General features: G+C 46.1%; 1 protein-coding gene across 1 annotated transcript; it reads left to right on the top strand.

Moving 5' to 3' along the window:
• Positions 1-22,025, top strand: MOB3C (MOB kinase activator 3C; the record flags this gene model as incomplete). Its single annotated transcript, XM_056551552.1, has 3 exons — positions 1-137; positions 12,483-12,947; positions 21,823-22,025. Coding segments are annotated over exons 2-3 (621 nt in total), but the record flags the coding sequence as incomplete, so codon positions are not given.
• Positions 22,026-27,825: the final 5,800 nt, after the last annotated feature.

Raw genomic sequence — 27,825 nt, 5'->3', positions numbered from 1 at the left:
CATCACCGGAGGAGCGCAGCGTGTGCGTCTTCCCTGTCTACATATTTCTCGAAGCTGCCGAGTGACTGGAGTCTAAAGGATTGTGGAGCTTCAGGAGCCATCACTTCGTCCACACGGGAAGAACTTCTGCAAACAAGGTAACAAGAGTGTGGGGGAATCCTCCCAAGAGACTGCTGTGTAATATCTGGGGGTGACAGTCACACAAGAGAGTAACTATGTCTGAAGAGACCCCCATGATGCCTCCTTGCCTGTCTACAGAGACTGCTGTGTAATATCTGGGGGTGACAGTCACACAAGAGGGTAACTATGTCTGAAGAGACCCCCATGATGCCTCCTTGCCTGTCTACAGAGACTGCTGTGTAATATCTGGGGGTGACAGTCACACAAGAGAGTAACTATGTCTGAAGAGACCCCCATGATGTCTCCTGTCCCATCTACAGAGACTGCTGTGTAATATCTGGGGGTGACAGTCACACAAGAGGGTAACTATGTCTGAAGAGACCCCCATGATGTCTCCTGTCCCATCTACAGAGACTGCTGTGTAATATCTGGGGGTGACAGTCACACAAGAGGGTAACTATGTCTGAAGAGACCCCCATGATGTCTCCTGTCCCATCTACAGAGACTGCTGTGTAATATCTGGGGGTGACAGTCACACAAGAGTGTAACTATGTCTGACGAGACCCCCATGATGTCTCCATTCCCATCTACAGAGACTGCTGTGTAATATCTGGGGGTGACAGTCACACAAAAGGGTAACTATGTCTGAAGAGACCCCCATGATGTCTCCTGTCCCATCTACAGAGACTGCTGCGTAATATCTGGGGGTGACAGTCACACAAGAGGGTAACTATGTCTGAAGAGACCCCCATGATGTCTCCTGTCCCATCTACAGAGACTGCTGTGTAATATCTGGGGGTGACAGTCACACAAGAGGGTAACTATGTCTGAAGAGACCCCCATGATGTCTCCTGTCCCATCTACAGAGACTGCTGTGTAATATCTAGGGGTGACAGTCACACAAGAGGGTAACTATGTCTGAAGAGACCCCCATGATGTCTCCTGTCCCATCTACAGAGACTGCTGTGTAATATCTGGGGGTGACAGTCACACAAGAGGGTAACTATGTCTGAAGAGACCCCCATGGTGTCTCCTGTCCCGTCTACAGAGACTGCTGTGTAATATCTGGGGGTGACAGTCACACAAGAGGGTAACTATGTCTGAAGAGACCCCCATGATGCCTCCTGTCCCATCTACAGAGACTGCTGTGTAATATCTGGGGGTGACAGTCACACAAGAGAGTAACTATGTCTGAAGAGACCCCCATGCTGTCTCCTGTCCCGTCTACAGAGACTGCTGTGTAATATCTGGGGGTGACAGTCACACAAGAGAGTAACTATGTCTGAAGAGACCCCCATGATGTCTCCTGTCCCGTCTACAGAGACTGCTGTGTAATATCTGGGGGTGACAGTCACACAAGAGGGTAACTATGTCTGAAGAGACCCCCATGATGTCTCCTGTCCCATCTACAGAGACTGCTGTGTAATATCTGGGGGTGACAGTCACACAAGAGGGTAACTATGTCTGAAGAGACCCCCATGATGTCTCCTGTCCCATCTACAGAGACTGCTGTGTAATATCTGGGGGTGACAGTCACACAAGAGGGTAACTATGTCTGAAGAGACCCCCATGATGTCTCCTGTCCCATCTACAGAGACTGCTGTGTAATATCTGGGGGTGACAGTCACACAAAAGAGTAACTATGTCTGAAGAGACCCCCATGCTGTCTCCTGTCCCGTCTACAGAGACTGCTGTGTAATATCTGGGGGTGACAGTCACACAAGAGAGTAACTATGTCTGAAGAGACCCCCATGATGTCTCCTGTCCCGTCTACAGAGACTGCTGTGTAATATCTGGGGGTGACAGTCACACAAGAGGGTAACTATGTCTGAAGAGACCCCCATGATGTCTCCTGTCCCATCTACAGAGACTGCTGTGTAATATCTGGGGGTGACAGTCACACAAGAGGGTAACTATGTCTGAAGAGACCCCCATGATGTCTCCTGTCCCGTCTACAGAGACTGCTGTGTAATATCTGGGGGTGACAGTCACACAAGAGGGTAACTATGTCTGAAGAGACCCCCATGATGTCTCCTGTCCCGTCTACAGAGACTGCTGTGTAATATCTGGGGGTGACAGTCACACAAGAGGGTAACTATGTCTGAAGAGACCCCCATGATGTCTCCTGTCCCATCTACAGAGACTGCTGTGTAATATCTGGGGGTGACAGTCACACAAGAGGGTAACTATGTCTGAAGAGACCCCCATGATGTCTCCTGTCCCATCTACAGAGACTGCTGTGTAATATCTGGGGGTGACAGTCACACAAGAGGGTAACTATGTCTGACGAGACCCCCATGGTGTCTCCTGTCCCATCTACAGAGACTGCTGTGTAATATCTGGGTCTGACAGTCACACAAGAGGGTAACTATGTCTGAAGAGACCCCCATGATGCCTCCTTGCCTGTCTACAGAGACTGCTGTGTAATATCTGGGGGTGACAGTCACACAAGAGGGTAACTATGTCTGAAGAGACCCCCATGATGTCTCCTGTCTTATCTACAGAGACTGCTGTGTAATATCTGGGGGTGACAGTCACACAAGAGGGTAACTATGTCTGAAGAGATCCCCATGATGTCTCCTGTCCCATCTACAGAGACTGCTGTGTAATATCTGGGGGTGACAGTCACACAAGAGGGTAACTATGTCTGAAGAGACCCCCATGATGTCTCCTGTCCCATCTACAGAGACTGCTGTGTAATATCTGGGGGTGACAGTCACACAAGAGGGTAACTATGTCTGAAGAGACCCCCATGATGTCTCCTGTCCCATCTACAGAGACTGCTGTGTAATATCTGGGGGTGACAGTCACACAAGAGGGTAACTATGTCTGAAGAGACCCCCATGATGTCTCCTGTCTTATCTACAGAGACTGCTGTGTAATATCTGGGGGTGACAGTCACACAAGAGGGTAACTATGTCTGAAGAGACCCCCATGATGTCTCCTGTCCATCTACAGAGACTGCTGTGTAATATCTGGGGGTGACAGTCACACAAGAGGGTAACTAAGTCTGAAGAGACCCCCATGATGTCTCCTGTCCCGTCTACAGAGACTGCTGTGTAATATCTGGGGGTGACAGTCACACAAGAGGGTAACTATGTCTGAAGAGACCCCCATGATGTCTCCTGTCCCATCTACAGAGACTGCTGTGTAATATCTGGGGGTGACAGTCACACAAGAGGGTAACTATGTCTGAAGAGACCCCCATGATGTCTCCTGTCCCATCTACAGAGACTGCTGTGTAATATCTGGGGGTGACAGTCACACAAGAGGGTAACTATGTCTGAAGAGACCCCCATGATGTCTCCTGTCCCATCTACCGAGACTGCTGTGTAATATCTGGGGGTGACAGTCACACAAGAGGGTAACTATGTCTGAAGAGACCCCCATGATGCCTCCTGTCCCATCTACAGAGACTGCTGTGTAATATCTGGGGGTGACAGTCACACAAGAGGGTAACTATGTCTGAAGAGACCCCCATGATGTCTCCTGTCCCGTCTACAGAGACTGCTGTGTAATATCTGGGTCTGACAGTCACACAAGAGGGTAACTATGTCTGAAGAGACCCCCATGGTGTCTCCTGTCCCATCTACAGAGACTGCTGTGTAATATCTGGGGGGTGACAGTCACACAAGAGGGTAACTATGTCTGAAGAGACCCCCATGATGTCTCCTGTCCCATCTACAGAGACTGCTGTGTAATATCTGGGGGTGACAGTCACACAAGAGGGTTACTATGTCTGAAGAGACCCCCATGATGTCTCCTGTCCCGTCTACAGAGACTGCTGTGTAATATCTGGGTCTGACAGTCACACAAGAGGGTAACTATGTCTGACGAGACCCCCATGATGTCTCCTGTCCCATCTACAGAGACTGCTGTGTAATATCTGGGGGTGACAGTCACACAAGAGGGTAACTATGTCTGAAGAGACCCCCATGATGTCTCCTGTCCCATCTACAGAGACTGCTGTGTAATATCTGGGGGTGACAGTCACACAAGAGGGTAACTATGTCTGAAGAGACCCCCATGATGTCTCCTGTCCCATTTACAGAGACTGCTGTGTAATATCTGGGGGTGACAGTCACACAAGAGGGTAACTATGTCTGAAGAGACCCCCATGGTGTCTCCTGTCCCGTCTACAGAGACTGCTGTGTAATATCTGGGGGTGACAGTCACACAAGAGGGTAACTATGTCTGAAGAGACCCCCATGATGTCTCCTGTCCCATCTACAGAGACTGCTGTGTAATATCTGGGGGTGACAGTCACACAAGAGGGTAACTATGTCTGAAGAGACCCCCATGATGTCTCCTGTCCCATCTACAGAGACTGCTGTGTAATATCTGGGGGGTGACAGTCACACAAGAGGGTAACTATGTCTGAAGAGACCCCCATGATGTCTCCTGTCCCATCTACAGAGACTGCTGTGTAATATCTGGGGGTGACAGTCACACAAGAGGGTAACTATGTCTGAAGAGACCCCCATGATGTCTCCTGTCCCATCTACAGAGACTGCTGTGTAATATCTGGGGGTGACAGTCACACAAGAGGGTAACTATGTCTGAAGAGACCCCCATGGTGTCTCCTGTCCCGTCTACAGAGACTGCTGTGTAATATCTGGGGGTGACAGTCACACAAGAGGGTAACTATGTCTGAAGAGACCCCCATGATGTCTTCTGTCCCATCTACAGAGACTGCTGTGTAATATCTGGGGGTGACAGTCACACAAGAGGGTAACTATGTCTGAAGAGACCCCCATGATGTCTCCTGTCCCATCTACAGAGACTGCTGTGTAATATCTGGGGGTGACAGTCACACAAGAGGGTAACTATGTCTGACGAGACCCCCATGATGTCTCCTGTCCCATCTACAGAGACTGCTGTGTAATATCTGGGGGTGACAGTCACACAAGAGGGTAACTATGTCTGAAGAGACCCCCATGATGTCTCCTGTCCCGTCTACAGAGACTGCTGTGTAATATCTGGGTCTGACAGTCACACAAGAGGGTAACTATGTCTGAAGAGACCCCCATGATGTCTCCTGTCCCATCTACAGAGACTGCTGCGTAATATCTGGGGGTGACAGTCACACAAGAGGGTAACTATGTCTGAAGAGACCCCATGATGTCTCCTGTCCCATCTACAGAGACTGCTGTGTAATATCTGGGGGTGACAGTCACACAAAAGGGTAACTATGTCTGAAGAGACCCCCATGATGTCTCCTGTCCCATCTACAGAGACTGCTGTGTAATATCTGGGGGTGACAGTCACACAAGAGGGTAACTATGTCTGAAGAGACCCCCATGATGTCTCCTGTCCCATCTACAGAGACTGCTGTGTAATATCTGGGTCTGACAGTCACACAAAAGGGTAACTATGTCTGAAGAGACCCCCATGATGTCTCCTGTCCCATCTACAGAGACTGCTGTGTAATATCTGGGGGTGACAGTCACACAAGAGGGTAACTATGTCTGAAGAGACCCCCATGATGTCTCCTGTCCCATCTACAGAGACTGCTGTGTAATATCTGGGGGTGACAGTCACACAAGAGGGTAACTATGTCTGAAGAGACCCCCATGATGTCTCCTGTCCCGTCTACAGAGACTGCTGTGTAATATCTGGGGGTGACAGTCACACAAGAGGGTAACTATGTCTGAAGAGACCCCCATGATGTCTCCTGTCCCATCTACAGAGACTGCTGTGTAATATCTGGGGGTGACAGTCACACAAGAGGGTAACTATGTCTGACGAGACCCCCATGATGTCTCCTTGCCCATCTACAGAGACTGCTGTGTAATATCTGGGGGTGACAGTCACACAAGAGGGTAACTATGTCTGAAGAGACCCCCATGATGTCTCCTGTCCCATCTACAGAGACTGCTGTGTAATTTCTGGGGGTGACAGTCACACAAGAGGGTAACTATGTCTGAAGAGACCCCCATGATGTCTCCTGTCCCGTCTACAGAGACTGCTGTGTAATATCTGGGGTTGACAGTCACACAAGAGGGTAACTATGTCTGAAGAGACCCTCATGATGTCTCCTGTCCCATCTACAGAGACTGCTGTGTAATATCTGGGGGTGACAGTCACACAAGAGGGTAACTATGTCTGAAGAGACCCCCATGATGTCTCCTGTCCCGTCTACAGAGACTGCTGTGTAATATCTGGGGGTGACAGTCACACAAGAGGGTAACTATGTCTGAAGAGACCCCCATGATGTCTCCTGTCCCATCTACAGAGACTGCTGTGTAATATCTGGGGGTGACAGTCACACAAGAGGGTAACTATGTCTGAAGAGACCCCCATGATGTCTCCTGTCCCATCTACAGAGACTGCTGCGTAATATCTGGGGGTGACAGTCACACAAGAGGGTAACTATGTCTGAAGAGACCCCCATGATGTCTCCTGTCCCGTCTACAGAGACTGCTGTGTAATATCTGGGGTTGACAGTCACACAAGAGGGTAACTATGTCTGAAGAGACCCCCATGATGTCTCCTGTCCCATCTACAGAGACTGCTGTGTAATATCTGGGGGTGACAGTCACACAAGAGGGTAACTATGTCTGAAGAGACCCCCATGATGTCTCCTGTCCCATCTACAGAGACTGCTGTGTAATATCTGGGGGTGACAGTCACACAAGAGGGTAACTATGTCTGAAGAGACCCCCATGATGTCTCCTGTCCCATCTACAGAGACTGCTGTGTAATATCTGGGGGTGACAGTCACACAAGAGGGTAACTATGTCTGAAGAGACCCCCATGATGTCTCCTGTCCCATCTACAGAGACTGCTGTGTAATATCTGGGGGTGACAGTCACACAAGAGGGTTACTATGTCTGAAGAGACCCCCATGATGTCTCCTGTCCCATCTACAGAGACTGCTGTGTAATATCTGGGGGTGACAGTCACACAAGAGGGTAACTATGTCTGAAGAGACCCCCATGATGTCTCCTGTCCCATCTACAGAGACTGCTGTTTAATATCTGGGGGAGACAGTCACACAAGAGGGTAACTATGTCTGAAGAGACCCCCATGATGCCTCCTTGCCCATCTACAGAGACTGCTGTGTAATATCTGGGGGTGACAGTCACACAAGAGGGTAACTATGTCTGAAGAGACCCCCATGATGTCTCCTGTCCCATCTACAGAGACTGCTGTGTAATATCTGGGGGTGACAGTCACACAAGAGGGTAACTATGTCTGAAGAGACCCCCATGATGTCTCCTGTCCCGTCTACAGAGACTGCTGTGTAATATCTGGGGGTGACAGTCACACAAGAGGGTAACTATGTCTGACGAGACCCCCATGATGTCTCCATTCCCATCTACAGAGACTGCTGTGTAATATCTGGGGGTGACAGTCACACAAGAGAGTAACTATGTCTGAAGAGACCCCCATGATGTCTCCTGTCCCATCTACAGAGACTGCTGTGTAATATCTGGGGGTGACAGTCACACAAGAGGGTAACTATGTCTGAAGAGACCCCCATGATGTCTCCTGTCCCATCTACAGAGACTGCTGTGTAATATCTGGGGGTGACAGTCACACAAGAGGGTAACTATGTCTGAAGAGACCCCCATGATGTCTCCTGTCCCATCTACAGAGACTGCTGTGTAATATCTGGGGGTGACAGTCACACAAGAGGGTAACTATGTCTGAAGAGACCCCCATGGTGTCTCCTGTCCCGTCTACAGAGACTGCTGTGTAATATCTGGGGTTGACAGTCACACAAGAGGGTAACTATGTCTGACGAGACCCCCATGATGTCTCCATTCCCATCTACAGAGACTGCTGTGTAATATCTGGGGGTGACAGTCACACAAGAGGGTAACTATGTCTGAAGAGACCCCCATGATGTCTCCTGTCCCATCTACAGAGACTGCTGTGTAATATCTGGGGGTGACAGTCACACAAGAGGGTAACTATGTCTGAAGAGACCCCCATGATGTCTCCATTCCCATCTACAGAGACTGCTGTGTAATATCTGGGGGTGACAGTCACACAAGAGGGTAACTATGTCTGAAGAGACCCCCATGATGTCTCCTGTCCCATCTACAGAGACTGCTGTGTAATATCTGGGGGTGACAGTCACACAAGAGGGTAACTATGTCTGAAGAGACCCCATGATGTCTCCTGTCCCAACTACGGAGACTGCTGTGTAATATCTGGGGGTGACAGTCACACAAGAGGGTAACTATGTCTGAAGAGACCCCCATGATGTCTCCTGTCCCATCTACAGAGACTGCTGTGTAATATCTGGGGGTGACAGTCACACAAGAGGGTAACTATGTCTGAAGAGACCCCCATGGTGTCTCCTGTCCCATCTACAGAGACTGCTGTGTAATATCTGAAGGTGACAGTCACACAAGAGAGTAACTATGTCTGAAGAGACCCCCATGATGTCTCCTGTCCCATCTACAGAGACTGCTGTGTAATATCTGGGGGTGACAGTCACACAAGAGGGTAACTATGTCTGAAGAGACCCCCACGATGTCTCCTGTCCCATCTACAGAGACTGCTGTGTAATATCTGGGGGTGACAGTCACACAAGAGGGTAACTTTGTCTAAAGAGACCCCCATGATGTCTCCTGTCCCATCTACAGAGACTGCTGTGTAATATCTGGGGGTGACAGTCACACAAGAGGGTAACTATGTCTGAAGAGACCCCCATGATGCCTCCTTGCCTGTCTACAGAGACTGCTGTGTAATATCTGGGGGTGACAGTCACACAAGAGGGTAACTATGTCTGAAGAGACCCCCATGATGTCTCCTGTCCCATCTACAGAGACTGCTGTGTAATATCTGGGGGTGACAGTCACACAAGAGAGTAACTATGTCTGAAGAGACCCCCATGATGTCTCCTGTCCCATCTACAGAGACTGCTGTGTAATATCTGGGGGTGACAGTCACACAAGAGGGTAACTATGTCTGAAGAGACCCCCATGATGTCTCCTGTCCCATCTACAGAGACTGCTGTGTAATATCTGGGGGTGACAGTCACACAAGAGGGTAACTATGTCTGAAGAGACCCCAATGATGTCTCCTGTCCCATCTACAGAGACTGCTGTGTAATATCTGGGGGTGACAGTCACACAAAAGAGTAACTATGTCTGAAGAGACCCCCATGATGTCTCCTGTCCCATCTACAGAGACTGCTGTGTAATATCTGGGGGTGACAGTCACACAAGAGGGTAACTATGTCTGAAGAGACCCCCATGGTGTCTCCTGTCCCATCTACAGAGACTGCTGTGTAATATCTGAAGGTGACAGTCACACAAGAGAGTAACTATGTCTGAAGAGACCCCCATGATGTCTCCTGTCCCATCTACAGAGACTGCTGTGTAATATCTGGGGGTGACAGTCACACAAGAGGGTAACTATGTCTGACAGGGACCAATACATACCACACCTTGGTCTAGGGAGGCGTCTCATACCATGGATCCTGCATAAGCTGCCCCCAACCCCAAATGGTTTTCTGTCTCTGTAGTTGGGTTCTTCTACACAGAACAAAATTTCAGGTTTTTCCCCATCGTGATAAGAATAAATGAGAAGTCTGGAAAGGTTTTGTTTATACTTTGCACATGGTGACGGTATGTGGAGTGAGCACTCAATAGTCCGGGGGATATCACACATGTAGGCGGGAGCAGCTTCTACCTGGTGACTGCTCCGCCAGGACCACACATGGGGCCAACTACTGACTAACACCTGATGAGATCCGGACAGAACTGCAGTCAGAGTCCAGCATACAAGAGCTCCCAGACTACTACCCCCACCGTGCAGTCAGTATAAGGATCCCCACTCTGAGATCTAAGGGTATACAGCTAATGTACAGTGGGAATCAAAAGTTTGGGCACCCCAGGTAAAATTTTGTATCAATGTGTACAAAGAAGCCAAGGAAAGATGGAAAAAAGGCATCAAATTACAGATTAGACATTCTTATAATATGTCACCAAAAGTTACATTTTATTTCCATCATTTACACTTTCAAAATAACAGAAAACAAAAAAATGGCGTCTGCAAAAGTTTGTGCACCCTGCAGAATTTATAGCATGCACTGCCCCCTTTACAGAGCTGAGACCTGCCAGTGTCATGGATTGTTCTCAATCATCATCTGGGAAGACCGGGTGATGTCAATCTCAAAGGTTATAAATGCCCAGACTCATCTGACCTTGCCCCAACAATCAGCACCACGGGTTCTTCTAAGCAGTTGTCTAGAAATCTGAAACTGAAAATAGTTGACGCTCACAAAGCTGGAGAAGGCTATAAGAAGATAGCAAAACGTTTTCAGATGTCAATATCCTCTGTTCGGAATGTAATTAAGAAATGGCAGTCATCAGGAACAGTGGAAGTTAAAGCAAGATCTGGAAGACCAAGAAAAATATCAGACAGAACAGCTCGCAGGATTGTGAGAAAAATAATTTGTAACCCACATTTGACTGCACAATCCCTCCAGAAAGATCTGGCAGACACTGGAGTTGTGGTACACTATTCCATTATAAACAGAAACTTGTACAAATATGGTCTTCATGGAAGAGTCATCAGAAGAAAACCTCTTCTACGTCCTCACCACAAAAATCAGCAGTTGAACTTTGCAAATGAACAAATAGACAAGCCTGATGCATTTTGGAAACAAGTTCTGTGGACCGATGAGGTTAAAATTTAACTTTTTGGCCAGAATGAGCAAAGGTACGTTTGGAGAAGAAGGGGAACAGAATGTAATGAAAAGAACCTCTGTCCAACTGTTAAGCATGGGGGTGGATCAATCATGTTTTGGGGTTGTATTGCAGCCAGTGGCACAGGGAACATCTCACGAGTAGAAGGAAAAATGGATTCAATAAAATTTCAGCAAATTTTGGATTCTAACTTGATGCCATCTGTGAAAAGCTGAAGTTAAAGAGAGGATGGCTTCTACAAATGGATAATGATTCTAAACAGACTTCAAAATCCACGGGGGATTACATCAAGAGGCGTAAACTGAAGGTTTTGCCATGGCCTTCACAATCTCCTGACCTTAACATAATTGAAAATCTACGGATAGACCTTAAAAGAGCAGTGCGTGACAGACAGCCCAGAAATCTCAAAGAACTGGAAGACTTTTGTTAGGAAGAATGGACAAAGATACCTCAAACAAGAACTGAAAGACTCTTGGCTGCTACAAAAAGCGTTTACAAGCTGTGATACTTGCCAAAGGGGGCAGTACAAGATATTAACTCTGCAGGGGGCACAAACTTTTGCAGACGCCATTTTTTTTCCTGTTATTATGAAAGTGTAAATGATGGAAATAAAATGTAACTTTTGGTGACATATTATAAGAAGGTCTAATCTGTAATTTGATGCCTTTTGGAGATTTTTCCATCTTTCCTTGGCTTCTTTATGCACATTAATACTAATTTTTACCTGGGGGGCCCAAACTTTTGATCCCCACTGTATAGATCGGTATTGGTGCGAGGAGTTGAATAGCGTTTCTGAACATCACCCTACATGACAATAACAGAAATGATGTTCACTATTGTTCACTATATCTACTTTCCTCTTCTACTTATAGAAGCTCTATGTGACCTTGTTGTTTATTGTATGTGTTAGGCCTCATAAAGGGATCCTCAGCTGCTCTTCTTGCATTTGTTATCTTTCGTATAGTATATTTCCTATACTGACCCCCAAGATATAAATATAAATCTGCTCTCCAGGCCTTGTATTAATACTAACAGGACCATGATGGCATTGGCAGGATTGTCAGGTAACAGCACAAGCTTAAATGGGTACCCCACTGGAAAATATATATATATATTTTTAAATCAACTGGTGCCAGAATTTGATTTGTAAATTACTTCTATTTAAAAATCTTAATCCTTCCAGTACTGATCAGTTGCTATATGATCCACAGGAAGTTATTTTCTTTTTGAATTTCCTTTCTGCCTGACCACAGTGCTCTCTGCTGACACCTCTGTTCATTTTAGGAACTGTTGAGAGTAGGAGCAAACACCCATAGCAAACCTATCCTGCTCCTGACATGGACAGAGGTGTCAGCAGAGAGCACTGTGGTCAGGCAGAAAGGAAATAACTTCCTGTGGATCATATAGCAGCTGATAAATACTGGAAGGATTAAGATTCGTTAATAGAAGTAATTTACAAATCTGATTAACTTTCTGGCACCAGTTGATTTAAAAACATGTTTTTCAGTGGAGTACCCCTTTAACATCTACTCTTGGCTGCTTCCCTTGAATGGTTTTAAGGGGTTAATAAGGGGGTGACAAGTGCATTACTGATTCCCATCCCCTGGGGTCACTTGATGTATTATATTGGAATTATGATGGTCAACTAAAGTCTGGGCCAGAATATAACACTGTTCCTTATTTGTTTTGTAGCGTGTTTCCTACCCTTCAGCCTTACATCGTAGTGTGGACTGGACACCATGGCGGTGTGCCTTACTCAAGTATTTAATAAAGACAGAACGTTCCGTCCAAGGAAGAGGTTTGAGCCTGGAACCCAACGCTTTGAGCTTTACAAAAAGGCTCAGGCCTCCCTGAAATCCGGTCTAGATCTGAAGACTGTGGTGCAGCTTCCCCCAGGGGAGAACATCAATGACTGGATCGCTGTGCATGTCGTCGACTTCTTTAACAGAATTAATCTAATTTATGGGACAATGTCTGAGTTCTGCACAGGAAGGAGTTGTCCCATCATGTCTGGTGGCCTTCGGTATGAATACAGGTGGCAGGATGAGCTGAAGTACAAGAAGCCCACAAAGGTGTCCGCTCCACTCTACATGAACCTACTAATGGATTGGATAGAAACACTAATAAACAATGAAGACATATTCCCAACAAGAACAGGTGAGTCAGGTCCATGCAGGGTCCCCGACCCCAGATAGATGGTTCAAAGTGTGGAAGAAGCAGATCCAGGGCCCTATGTAACATACAGTGGCCCTAAAATCCAATCAGAAAAGAACTATGAAAATTAAAACTTTGTTATCTCCACCTGCACATGTCTCCGCTCCCCCCCTATGTAACATGAGAAATATCATGTCAGTCTGGAGAAGAACGCTCCATCAAGGTGGGGCCATGGGACATGTGGACTCTTGTGACAGGAGGAATTCTGCAGATAATTGCAGGCGTCTCCCATTATCTCCTCAGGATTGTACTGTGGGAATCGATGATGGGGACCACAGAATTTCAGCTTCTTGAGAGGTTTGTTTTCTGGAAGTGACTGATGTGTTGGGTGCAGAGCAGGAAATCCTGTCAGGCAGCAGCTTCCTTCACCGGACGCTCATGTTAGTGTTTGCCGCCATCATGTCCAGCTGTAGACCCTCTGGCCAGAGGAGGAGCTGCAGGTCACTGGCCATGATGGCTGCTGGATAGAATACATCGATAGGCAGGAACATCAGACGGGTGCTATATTTGGGGTCACCAAACAGATATTACAGTCTCTTCTCCGCATTGAAGTACATATTATTTCTCTACATTGTGGCTCATATATCGAAATGGAACATGTTCTCTTCAATATCACAATAGTCATGGCTGATTCTCTTCTACAGAAGGGTTGATAACACTTACTACTATGTATTTGGCTATTGGGAAGGAAGGCGATGGAGAGGTTAATCCCCTGGATAGTGGTCACACATTGTTCAGCCTTCACCCATGTGTCACCTTCTGAATTGTGGCCCAGATGACATTAGGTTCATTATACAATACTAACAGACAGAAAATAAAAAGTGACCCATATCCCAATATGTGATCATAAGCTGCCGTTCTGTATATGTGATCATAAGCTGCTGTTCTTTATATATGATCATAAGCTGCTGTTCTGTATATGTGATCATAAGCTGCTGTTCTTTATATATGATCATAAGCTGCTGTTCTGTATATATGATCATAAGCTGCCGTTCTCTATATGTGATCATAAGCTGCTGTTCTCTATATGTGATCATAAGCTGCTGTTCTGTATATATGATCATAAGCTGCTGTTCTCTATATATGATCATAAGCTGCTGTTCTCTATATATGATCATAAGCTGCTGTTCTGTATATATGATCATAAGCTGCTGTTCTCTATATGTGATCATAAGCTGCTGTTCTGTATATATGATCATAAGCGTCTGTTCTGTATATGTGATCATAAGCTGCCGTTCTCTATATATGATCATAAGCTGCCGTTCTCTATATGTGATCATAAGCTGCTGTTCTGTATATGTGATCATAAGCTGCTGTTCTGTATATGTGATCATAAGCTGCTGTTCTCCATATATGATCATAAGCTGCTGTTCTGTATATATGACCATAAGCTGCTGTTCTGTATATATGATCATAAGCTGCCGTTCTATATATGTGATCATAAGCTGCTGTTCTCTATATGTGATCATAAGCTGCTGTTCTCTATATATGATCATAAGCTGCTATTCTGTATATATGACCATAAGCTGCTGTTCTCTATATATGATCATAAGCTGCTGTTCTGTATATATGATCATAAGCTGCTGTTCTCTATATATGACCATAAGCTGCTGTTCTGTATATATGATCATAAGCTGCTGTTCTGTATATATGATCATAAGCTGCTGTTCTGTATATATGATCATAAGCTGCCGTTCTATATATGTGATCATAAGCTGCTGTTCTCTATATGTGATCATAAGCTGCTGTTCTGTATATATGATCATAAGCTGCTGTTCTGTATATATGATCATAAGCTGCTGTTCTGTATATATGATCATAAGCTGCTGTTCTGTATATATGATCATAAGCTGCTGTTCTCTATATATGATCATAAGCTGCTGTTCTCTATATGTGATCATAAGCTGCTGTTCTGTATATATGATCATAAGCTGCTGTTCTCTATATATGATCATAAGCTGCTGTTCTGTATATGTGATCATAAGCTGCTGTTCTCTATATGTGATCATAAGCTGCTGTTCTGTATATGTGACCATAAGCTGCTGTTCTCTATATGTGACCATAAGCTGCTGTTCTCTATATGTGATCATAAGCTGCTGTTCTGTATATGTGATCATAAGCTGCTGTTCTCTATATGTGATCATAAGCTGCTGTTCTCTATATGTGACCATAAGCTGCTATTCTCTATATGTGACCATAAGCTGCTGTTCTGTATATATGATCATAAGCTGCTGTTCTCTATATGTGATCATAAGCTGCTGTTCTCTATATGTGATCATAAGCTGCTGTTCTGTATATGTGATCATAAGCTGCTGTTCTGTATATGTGATCATAAGCTGCTGTTCTGTATATATGATCATAAGCTGCTGTTCTCTATATATGATCATAAGCTGCTGTTCTGTATATGTGATCATAAGCTGCTGTTCTGTATATATGATCATAAGCTGCTGTTCTGTATATGTGATCATAAGCTGCTGTTCTGTATATATGATCATAAGCTGCTGTTCTGTATATGTGATCATAAGCTGCTGTTCTGTATATATGATCATAAGCTGCTGTTCTGTATATATGATCATAAGCTGCTGTTTTGTATATGTGACCATAAGCTGCTGTTCTGTATATGTGATCATAAGATGCTGTTCTCTATATATGATCATAAGCTGCTGTTCTGTATATATGATCATAAGCTGCTGTTCTGTATATATGATCATAAGCTGCTGTTCTCTATATGTGATCATAAGCTGCCGTTCTGTATATATGATCATAGGCTGCTGTTCTCTATATATGATCATAAGCTGCTGTTCTGTATATATGATCATAAGCTGCTGTTCTGTATATGTGACCATAAGCTGCTGTTCTCTATATGTGATCATAAGCTGCTGTTCTGTATATATGATCATAACCTGCTGTTCTCTATATATGATCATAAGCTGCTGTTCTGTATATGTGATCATTAGCTGCTGTTCTGTATATATGATCATAAGCTGCTGTTCTCTATATATGATCATAAGCTGCTGTTCTCTATATGTGATCATAAGCTGCTGTTCTGTATATATGATCATAAGCTGCTGTTCTCTATATATGATCATAAGCTGCTGTTCTGTATATGTGATCATTAGCTGCTGTTCTGTATATATGATCATAAGCTGCTGTTCTCTATATATGATCATAAGCTGCTGTTCTCTATATGTGATCATAAGCTGCTGTTCTGTATATATGATCATAAGCTGCTGTTCTGTATATGTGATCATAAGCTGCTGTTCTGTATATATGATCATAAGCTGCTGTTCTCTATATATGATCATAAGCTGCTGTTCTGTATATGTGATCATTAGCTGCTGTTCTGTATATATGATCATAAGCTGCTGTTCTCTATATATGATCATAAGCTGCTGTTCTGTATATATGATCATAAGCTGCTGTTCTCTATATATGATCATAAGCTGCTGTTCTCTATATGTGATCATAAGCTGCTGTTCTCTATATGTGATCATAAGCTGCCGTTCTGTATATGTGATCATAAGCTGCTGTTCTGTATATGTGATCATAAGCTGCTGTTCTCTATATGTGACCATAAGCTGCTGTTCTGTATATATGATCATAAGCTGCTGTTCTCTATATGTGATCATAAGCTGCTGTTCTGTATATATGATCATAAGCTGCTGTTCTGTATATATGATCATAAGCTGCTGTTCTGTATATATGATCATAAGCTGCTGTTCTCTATATGTGATCATAAGCTGCTGTTCTCTATATGTGATCATAAGCTGCTGTTCTCTATATGTGATCATAAGCTGCTGTTCTCTATATGTGATCATAAGCTGCTGTTCTGTATATATGACCATAAGCTGCTGTTCTGTATATGTGATCATAAGCTGCTGTTCTGTATATATGATCATAAGCTGCTGTTCTGTATATGTGATCATAAGCTGCTGTTCTGTATATGTGATCATAAGCTGCTGTTCTCTATATATGATCATAAGCTGCTGTTCTCTATATATGATCATAAGCTGCTGTTCTCTATATGTGATCATAAGCTGCTGTTCTCTATATATGATCATAAGCTGCTGTTCTGTATATATGATCATAAGCTGCTGTTCTCTATATGTGATCATAAGCTGCCATTCTCTATATGTGATCATAAGCTGCTGTTCTCTATATGTGATCATAAGCTGCTGTTCTCTATATATAATCATAAGCTGCTGTTCTGTATATATGATCATAAGCTGCTGTTCTGTATATATGATCATAAGCTGCTGTTCTCTATATATGACCATAAGCTGCTGTTCTGTATATATGATCATAAGCTGCTGTTCTGTATATATGATCATAAGCTGCTGTTCTGTATATGTGATCATAAGCTGCTGTTCTCTATATGTGATCATAAGCTGCTGTTCTGTATATATGATCATAAGCTGCTGTTCTCTATATGTGATCATAAGCTGCTGTTCTCTATATGTGATCATAAGCTGCTGTTCTGTATATATGATCATAAGCTGCTGTTCTGTATATATGATCATAAGCTGCTGTTCTCTATATGTGATCATAAGCTGCTGTTCTCTATATATGATCATAAGCTGCTGTTCTGTATATATGACCATAAGCTGCTGTTCTCTATATGTGATCATAAGCTGCTGTTCTCTATATGTGATCATAAGCTGCTGTTCTGTATATATGATCATAAGCTACTCTTCTCTATATGTGATCATAAGCTGCTGTTCTGTATATATGATCATAAGCTGCTGTTCTCTATATGTGATCATAAGCTGCTGTTCTGTATATATGATCATAAGCTGCTGTTCTCTATATGTGATCATAAGCTGCTGTTCTGTATATATGATCATAAGCTACTCTTCTCTATATGTGATCATAAGCTGCTGTTCTGTATATATGATCATAAGCTGCTGTTCTGTATATGTGATCATAAGCTGCTGTTCTATATATGTGATCATAAGCTGCTGTTCTCTATATGTAATCATAAGCTGCTGTTCTCTATATGTAATCATAAGCTGCTGTTCTGTATATATGATTATAAGCTGCTGTTCTGTATATGTGATCATAAGCTGCTGTTCTGTATATATGATCATAAGCGTCTGTTCTGTATATATGATCATAAGCTGCTGTTCTGTATATATGATCATAAGCTGCTGTTCTGTATATATGATCATAAGCGTCTGTTCTGTATATATGATCATAAGCGTCTGTTCTGTATATATGATCATAAGCTGCTGTTCTGTATATATGATCATAAGCTGCTGTTCTGTATATATGATCATAAGCTGCTGTTCTCTATATGTGATCATAAGCTGCTGTTCTGTATATATGATCATAAGCTGCTGTTCTGTATATATGATCATAAGCTGCTGTTCTGTATATATGATCATAAGCTGCTGTTCTCTATATGTGATCATAAGCTGCTGTTCTGTATATATGATCATAAGCTGCTGTTCTGTATATATGATCATAAGCTGCTGTTCTGTATATATGATCATAAGCTGCTGTTCTGTATATATGATCATAAGCGTCTGTTCTGTATATATGATCATAAGCGTCTGTTCTGTATATATGATCATAAGCGTCTGTTCTGTATATATGATCATAAGCTGCTGTTCTGTATATATGATCATAAGCTGCTGTTCTGTATATATGATCATAAGCTGCTGTTCTCTATATGTGATCATAAGCTGCTGTTCTGTATATATGATCATAAGCTGCTGTTCTGTATATATGATCATAAGCTGCTGTTCTGTATATATGATCATAAGCTGCTGTTCTCTATATGTGATCATAAGCTGCTGTTCTGTATATATGATCATAAGCTGCTGTTCTGTATATATGATCATAAGCTGCTGTTCTGTATATATGATCATAAGCTGCTGTTCTGTATATATGATCATAAGCTGCTGTTCTGTATATATGATCATAAGCTGCTGTTCTGTATATGTGATCTTAAGCTGCTGTTCTGTATATATGACCATAAGCTGCTGTTCTGTATATATGATCATAAGCTGCTGTTCTGTATATATGATCATAAGCTGCTGTTCTCTATATGTGATCATAAGCTGCTGTTCTGTATATGTGATCATAAGCTGCTGTTCTGTATATATGATCATAAGCTGCTGTTCTGTATATATGACCATAAGCTGCTGTTCTGTATATATGATCATAAGCTGCTGTTCTGTATATGTGATCATTAGCTGCTGTTCTGTATATGTGATCATAAGCTGCTGTTCTCTATATATGATCATAAGCTGCTGTTCTGTATATATGACCATAAGCTGCTGTTCTGTATATATGATCATAAGCTGCTGTTCTCTATATGTGATCATAAGCTGCTGTTCTGTATATATGATCATAAGCTGCTGTTCTCTATATGTGATCATAAGCTGCCGTTCTCTATATGTGATCATAAGCTGCTGTTCTCTATATGTGATCATAAGCTGCTGTTCTGTATATATGACCATAAGCTGCTGTTCTGTATATATGATCATAAGCTGCTGTTCTCTATATGTGATCATAAGCTGCTGTTCTGTATATGTGATCATAAGCTGCTGTTCTCTATATGTGATCATAAGCTGCTGTTCTGTATATATGATCATAAGCTGCTGTTCTCTATATGTGATCATAAGCTGCTGTTCTGTATATATGATCATAAGCTGCTGTTCTCTATATGTGATCATAAGCTGCTGTTCTGTATATATGATCATAAGCTGCTGTTCTCTATATGTGATCATAAGCTGCTGTTCTCTATATGTGATCATAAGCTGCTGTTCTCTATATATGATCATAAGCTGCTGTTCTGTATATATGATCATAAGCTGCTGTTCTGTATATATGATCATAAGCTGCTGTTCTCTATATGTGATCTTAAGCTGCCGTTCTCTATATGTGACCATAAGAAGCACCATTTATCATATTAGTCCAGACCTCTAGTATAACATGTCCGGGGTCTCTGTGTGTCTAAATTATATAAGGTTTGTGTTGTCGTTGTGCATCGGTCTTTTGGTTGGACACTATAGACTACTAGAGGTAGGTGCATTTGCGGAGCACACTACTCACCTCTGTCACTTTGGTAATATTGGTATTTTTCATATATATTTGCTGGGTTACTGTATCTGTTTACAATAAAGTTTTAATGGGGATTCACAAAGTGGGGTATCCGGGATCCTGGGTTAGGGATTTTGTTGGTTTGTAATTTACCCTCATCTCCACCTTTGTTGCTATTTTACACAGATTTAGCTTGAACAGGTTTTGGCCATAATTTGCATATCTTTTTTTCGGTTGACGGAGCTGGGCGAGGTTTTGTGATATGAGCTGTATGATTTTATTGGTATTATTGGGTACATATGACTTTTTTGGGAGGCTAAATGAAAATACATCTGTGTTTTTTAATGGTGTTTACTGTGTGTTATATATAATATGTTATGTTCGAGTCAGTACAATTATGGCGATAACCAACTTTAGTATTTTTATTTTTTTATATATTTTCGGCTGACATTGTTGTGTGTGGGCCTATTTTTTGGCAGGACAAGCTGTAGTTTTATCTGTACCCTATGAATGACATTATAGTTTTATAGCACAAGTCTTTATGAACACTTTGATACCTGTTATGGATGTTTTCTTTTATTTTTTTGGAGCATTGGTTGAGATGAAGACATTACAAGTTCTACTCAATCCTTCTCTCCAGATATGAGTGATCTTCTCCTGCTCATCGTAATAGAATATACAGCGTTTTCATGGTGACAAGTTCTCTGCCTCTTCTTGTCTCTGCTTATATCCAATGGTCACTGGTGGATTTCTCATCTCCTCGTATATTCTTCATCACATTTATATTGAATGTACATAATATATCTCCCCTGGGATCTATACATGAAACGGATCCTACCAACCAGGTCTCTAATCTACATGGACACAGAGTTTTGCTTCAGAATTAACTCACTGTTCAACTTGACTCATGGTCACTCATGTGGTCTTGAGGCCCACTCACACTCAGAGTAATCACACTCACCTACTCAATCTTGCACATATCTCTCACCTTCAGAGGTTTCTGACCAGGGTCTCTCTCTGTAGGAATCGTGTAGCATCTCACAGCTCAGCTCATTGCTTCTCTTTCTTATCGTAAGGAAACACCTATAATGGTCCATATGTTCACACTAAGCCCAGCTCAGGAAAACGATTTTCATATGCAAGCACAGGGTCTCAGCAGCTAGCCCCATCTAGGCCTCAACAGCTAGTCCCATCATGGTCTCAGCATCTAGCCCCATCTTGGTCTCAAAAACTAGTACCATCATGGACCCAGCAGCTATTCCGATAATGGCCTCAGCAGCCAGCCTCATCATGGGCTCAGAAGCAAGCCCCCTCTTGACCTCAACAGCAAGTCCCATCATGGCCTCAGCATCTAGCCCCCTCTTGACCTCAACAGCAAGTCCCATCATGGCCTCAGCATCTAGCCCCCTCTTGACCTCAACAGCAAGTCCCATCATGGCCTCAGCATCTAGCCCCATGTTGGCCTCAACAGCAAGTCCCATCATGGCCTCAGCATCTAGCCCCATCTAGGCCACTGGCCACAAGGCTTCCAATCACAGAGGTAGCACCATTCGTTTTCTTAGAAATAGAGAGCAGATTTCTGTTGCTGCAATCGCAGAATGATATGATCATGAAATAGACATTACTGATCTACCAGAGAGAATAATATTGACAAATAATAGGGCACATAGGCCTTAGTACTGTAAATGGGTGGGAGCTGAGGGTCACTTTAACCTCCTGAGCCTTCTAGTGTTCGTTTTTTTTCTCTTACCGCATTGTGTTCCCATTCCAGGAATACCTTTCCCAAAAAATTTCCAGCAAGTCTGCACCAAGATACTGACACGGTTATTTCGGGTCTTTGTCCATACCTACATCCATCATTTTGATATGATCATCAGTGTGGGAGCAGAGGCGCATGTCAACACCTGCTACAAGCACTTCTACTACTTCATTATAGAGTTCAGCCTGGTGGATCATCGAGAGCTTCAACCATTGGTAAGAGACAATGGCGGGGATACTGGGGGGTAGCCTACGATACCAAGAAGACAAAACAACGTAGTCTCAAGGTGATAACAGGTGCTCAACCCCAAGTGCAATTGTGCACACATACAATGGGGTAGAGGACCCGCACCTATGGACAAGAGTGGGGTTTCAATCCTGTGGTAAATATATACAATGACATTAGCTAATCCTCAAAACTGATGTAAAAATGAGACATTAGCCAGTATTTCCTTATATGAAGGACGTACCTGAGCCCGCACACCACGCCAAGGTTTCCTACAATACCACCATACATCCAATGCATGGACCTACATCTTCAGTTATGACAATGGCGGGGATACTGGGGGGTACAATCTGGGGAGCTCTAGGTACCACCATACATCCAATGCATGGGTCCTACATCTCCAGTTATGACAATAGTGGGGATACTGGGGGGTACAGTCTGCGGAGCCTACGATACCACCATACATCCAATGCATGGGACCTACATCTCCAGTTATGACAATAGTGGGGATACTGGGGGTACAGTCTGCGGAGCCTACGATACCACCATACATCCAATGCATGGGACCTACATCTCCAGTTATGACAATGGGGGGATACTGGGGGTACAGTCTGCGGAGCCTACGATACCACCATACATCCAATGCATGGGACCTACATCTCCAGTTATGACAATGGGGGGATACTGGGGGTACAGTCTGCGGAGCCTACGATACCACCATACATCCAATGCATGGGACCTACATCTCCAGTTATGACAATGGCTATTAGGGTGTAGCCTGGCAGATCCACGACTGTACGTGGGTCCAAAGGGGATCCCTTATTTATCATATGCAGATGGACTCCCCGTCCACATCATCTGGATTAAAATTTCACTAGAAAGTAAACACTGAAGTATTGGCCAACGTGAGCAGCTGCATACATCACACGCGTGTCCAGGCATCTGCTACATAAATAACGCCATGTCAGAATAAGACATCCGGGACACAAGTCAGCTGCAGACTAACAGTGATATTGCCTTAACTCTGTCTGTCACTTCCTGGTCTCTGGGGAGGAGTCATACGCCATTACTTCCTGGTCTCTGGGGGAGGGGTCAAACGCCATCACCTCCTGGTCTCTGGGGAGGGGTCATACGCCATTACTTCCTGGTCTCTGGGGGAGGGGTCAAACGCCATCACCTCCTGGTCTCTGGGGAGGGGTCATACGCCATTACTTCCTGGTCTCTGGGGGAGGGGTCAAACGCCATCACCTCCTGGTCTCTGGGGAGGGGTCATACGCCATTACTTCCTGGTCTCTGGGGAGGGGTCATACGCCATTACTTCCTGGTCTCTGAGGAGAGGTCATACGCCATTATTTCCTGGTCTCTGGGGAGGGGTCATACGCCATAACTTCCTGGTCTCTGGGGAGGGGTCATACGCCATTACTTCCTGGTCTCTGGGGGAGGGGTCAAACGCCATCACCTCCTGGTCTCTGGGGAGGGGTCATACGCCATTACTTCCTGGTCTCTGGGGAGGGGTCATACGCCATTACTTCCTGGTCTCTGAGGAGAGGTCATACGCCATTACTTCCTGGTCTCTGGGGAGGGGTCATACGCCATAACTTCCTGGTCTCTGGGGAGGGGTCATACGCCATTACTTCCTGGTCTCTGGGGGAGGGGTCAAACGCCATCACCTCCTGGTCTCTGGGGAGGGGTCATACGCCATTACTTCCTGGTCTTTGGGCAGGGGTCATACGCCATTACTTCCTGGTCTCTGGGGAGAGGTCATACGCCATTACTTCCTGGTCTCTGGGGAGGGGTCATACGCCATTACTTCCTGGTCTCTGGGGAGGGGTCATACGCCATTACTTCCTGGTCTCTGGGGGAGGGGTCATACGCCATTACTTCCTGGTCTCTGGGGAGGGGTCATACGCCATTACTTCCTGGTCTCTGGGGAGAGGTCATACGCCATTACTTCCTGGTCTCTGGGGAGGGGTCATACGCCATTACTTCCTGGTCTCTGGGGAGGGGTCATACGCCATTACTTCCTGGTCTCTGGGGAGGGGTCATACGCCATGACTTCCTGGTCTCTGTGGAGGGGTCATACGCCATGACTTCCTGGTCTCTGTGGAGGGGTCATACGCCATTACTTCCTGGTCTCTGGGGAGGGGTCATACGCCATTACTTCCTGGTCTCTGGGGAGTGGTCATACGCCATTACTTCCTGGTCTCTGGGGAGGGGTCATACGCCATTACTTCCTGGTCTCTGGGGAGGGGTCATACGCCATTACTTCCTGGTCTCTGGGGAGGGGTCATACGCCATTACTTCCTGGTCTCTGGGGAGAGGTCATACGCCATTACTTCCTGGTCTCTGGGGAGGAGTCATACGCCATTACTTCCTGGTCTCTGGGGAGGGGTCATACGCCATTACTTCCTGGTCTCTGGGGAGGGGTCATACGCCATTACTTCCTGGTCTCTGGGGAGAGGTCATACGCCATTACTTCCAGGTCTCTGGAGTAGGGGGTCATACGCCATTACTTCCTGGTCTCTGGGGTAGGGGGTCATACGCCATTACTTCCTGGTCTCTGGGGAGGGGTCATCCGCCATTACTTCCTGGTCTCTGGGGAGAGGTCATACGCCATTACTTCCTGGTCTCTGGGGAGGGGTCATCTGCCATTACTTCCTGGTCTCTGGGGAGGGGTCATACGCCATCACCTCTTGGTCTCTGGGGAGGGGTCATATACTATCACCTCCTGGTCTCTGGGGAGAGGTCATGCGCCATCACCTCCTGGTCTCTGGGGGGGGGGGGTCATACGCCATCACCTCCTTGTCTCTGGGGAGGGGTCATACGCCATCACCTCCTGGTCTCTGGGGAGGGGTCATATACTATCACCTCCTGGTCTCTGGGGAGAGGTCATGCGCCATCATCTCCTGGTCTCTGGGGAGGGGTCATACGCCATCACCTACTGGTCTCTGGGGGAGGGGGTTATACACCATTACTTCCTGTTCTCTGGGGAGGGGTCATACACCATTACTTCCTGGTCTCTGGGGAGGGGTCAAACACCATTACTTCCTGGTCTCTGGGTGAGGGGTCATACGCCATCACCTCCTGGTCTCTGGGGAGGGGTCATACGCCATAACCTCCTGTTCTCTGGGGGAGGGGTCATACGCCATTACTTCCTGGTCTCTGGGGAGGGGTCATACGCCATAACCTCCTGGTCTCTGAGGAGGGGTCATATGCCATAACCTCCTGGTCTCTGGGGAGGGGTCATACGCCATCACTTCCTGGTCTCTGGAAGAGGGGTCATATGCCATCACCTCCTGATCTCTGGGGTAGGGGTCATACGCCATCACCTCCTGGTCTTTGGGGGAGGGGTCATACGCCATCACTTCCTGGTCTCTGGGGGGGGTCATACGCCATCACCTCCTGGTCTTTGGGGAGGGGTCAAACACCATCATTTCCTGGTCTCTGGGGAGGGTCATACGCCATCACCACCTGGTCTCTGGGGAGGGGTCGTGCTCCATTACTTCCTGGTCTCTGGGGGAGGGGTCATACGCCATCACCTCCTGGTCTCTGGGGAGGGGTCATACGCCATCACCTCCTGTTCTCTGGGGGAGGGGTCAAACACCATTACTTCCTGGTCTCTGGGGAGGGATCATATGCTATAACCTCCTGATCTCTGGGGAGGGGTCATACGCCATCACCTCCTGGTCTCTGGGGGGGGGGGGGGCATACGCCATCACCTCCTGGTCTCTGGGGAGGGGTCATATACTATCACCTCCTGGTCTCTGGGGAGAGGTCATGCGCCATCATCTCCTGGTCTCTGGGGAGGGGTCATACACCATCACCTCCTGGTCTCTGGGGGAGGGGGTCATACACCATTACTTCCTGTTCTCTGGGGAGGGGTCATACACCATTACTTCCTGGTCTCTGGGGAGGGGTCATACACCAGTACTTACTGGTCTCTGGGTGAGGGGTCATACGCCATCACCTCCTGGTCTCTGGGGAGGGGTCATACGCCATAACCTCCTGTTCTCTGGGGGAGGGGTCATACGCCATTACTTCCTGGTCTCTGGGGAGGGGTCATACGCCATAACCTCCTGGTCTCTGAGGAGGGGTCATATGCCATAACCTCCTGGTCTCTGGGGAGGGGTCATACGCCATCACTTCCTGGTCTCTGGAAGAGGGGTCATATGCCATCACCTCCTGATCTCTGGGGGAGGGGTCATACGCCATCACCTTCTGGTCTTTGGGGGAGGGGTCATACGCCATCACTTCCTGGTCTCTGGGGGGGGTCATACGCCATCAGCTCCTGGTCTTTGGGGAGGGGTCGTGCTCCATCATTTCCTGGTCTCTGGGGAGAGGTCATACGCCATCACCACCTGGTCTCTGGGGAGGGGTCGTGCTCCATTACTTCCTGGTCTCTGGGGGAGGGGTCATACGCCATCACCTCCTGGTCTCTGGGGAGGGGTCATACGCCATCACCTCCTGTTCTCTGGGGAGGGGTCAAACACCATTACTTCCTGGTCTCTGGGGAGGGATCATATGCTATAACCTCCTGATCTCTGGGGAGGGGTCATACGCCATCACCTCCTGGTCTCTGGGGGGGGGGGGGGGGGGGGGATCATACGCCATCACCTTCTGGTCTCTGGGGAGGGGTCATACGCTCTCATCTCCTGGTCTCTGGGGAGGGGTCATACACCATTACTTCCTGGTCTCTGGTGGAGGGGTCATACGCCATCACTTCCTGTTCTCTGAGGGAGGGGTCAAACGCCATCATCTCCTGGTCTCTGGGGAGGGGTCATACGCCATTACTTGCTGGTCTCTGGGGATGGGTATATACGCCATCACATCCTGTTCTCTGGGGGAGGGGTCATACGCCATCACCTCCTGGTGTTTGGGGGAGGGGTCATACGCCATCACCTCCTGGTCTCTGGGGAGAGGTCATACGCTATCACCTCCTGGTCTCTAAGGAGGGGTCGTGCTCCATTATTTCCTGGTCTCTGGGGGAGGGGTCATACGCCATCACCTCCTGGTCTCTGGGGAGGGGTCATACGCCATCACCTCCTTTTCTCTGGGGGAGGGGTCATACACCATTACTTCCTGGTCTCAGGGAAGGGGTCATACGCCATAACCTCCGGGTCTCTGGGGAGGGATCATATGCTATAGCCTCCTGGTCTCTGGGGAGGGGTCATACGCCATCACTTCCTGTTCTCTGGGGGAGGGGTCAAACGCCATCACCTCCTGGTCTCTAGAGGGGGGGGGGGGGGTCATACACCATAACCTTCTGGTCTCTGGGGAGGGGTCATACGCCATCATCTCCTGGTCTCTGGGGAGGGGTCATACGCCATTACTTCCTGGTCTCTGGTGGAGGGGTCATACGCCATTACTTCCTGGTCTCTGGTGGAAGGGTCATACGCCATCACCTTCTGGTCTCTGGGGAGGGGTCATACGCCATCATCTCCTGGTCTCTGGGGGAGGGGTCATACGCCATTACTTCCTGGTCTCTGGGGAGGGTTCATACGCCATAACCTCCTGGTCTCTGAGATGGGGTCATGTGCCATCACCTCCTGATCTCTGGGGAGGGGTCATACACCATTACTTCCTGGTCTCTGGGGGAGGGGTCATACGCCATTACTTCCTGGTCTCTGGGGGAGGGGTCACATGCCGTCGCCTCCTGGTCTCTGGGGAGAGGTCATACGCCATCACCTCCTTGTCTCTTGGGAGGGGACATACGCCATCACCTCCTGGTCTCTGGGGAGGGGTCTTGCGCCATTACTTCCTGGTCTCTGGGGGAGGGGTCAGACGCCATCA

The sequence above is a fragment of the Hyla sarda genome, unplaced genomic scaffold, assembly GCF_029499605.1.
Source record: "Hyla sarda isolate aHylSar1 unplaced genomic scaffold, aHylSar1.hap1 scaffold_1087, whole genome shotgun sequence".
Lineage (NCBI taxonomy): Eukaryota > Metazoa > Chordata > Amphibia > Anura > Hylidae > Hyla > Hyla sarda.
The sequence above is the reverse complement of the archived record's forward strand: the minus strand, read 5'-3'. Positions and strand labels throughout refer to the sequence as shown.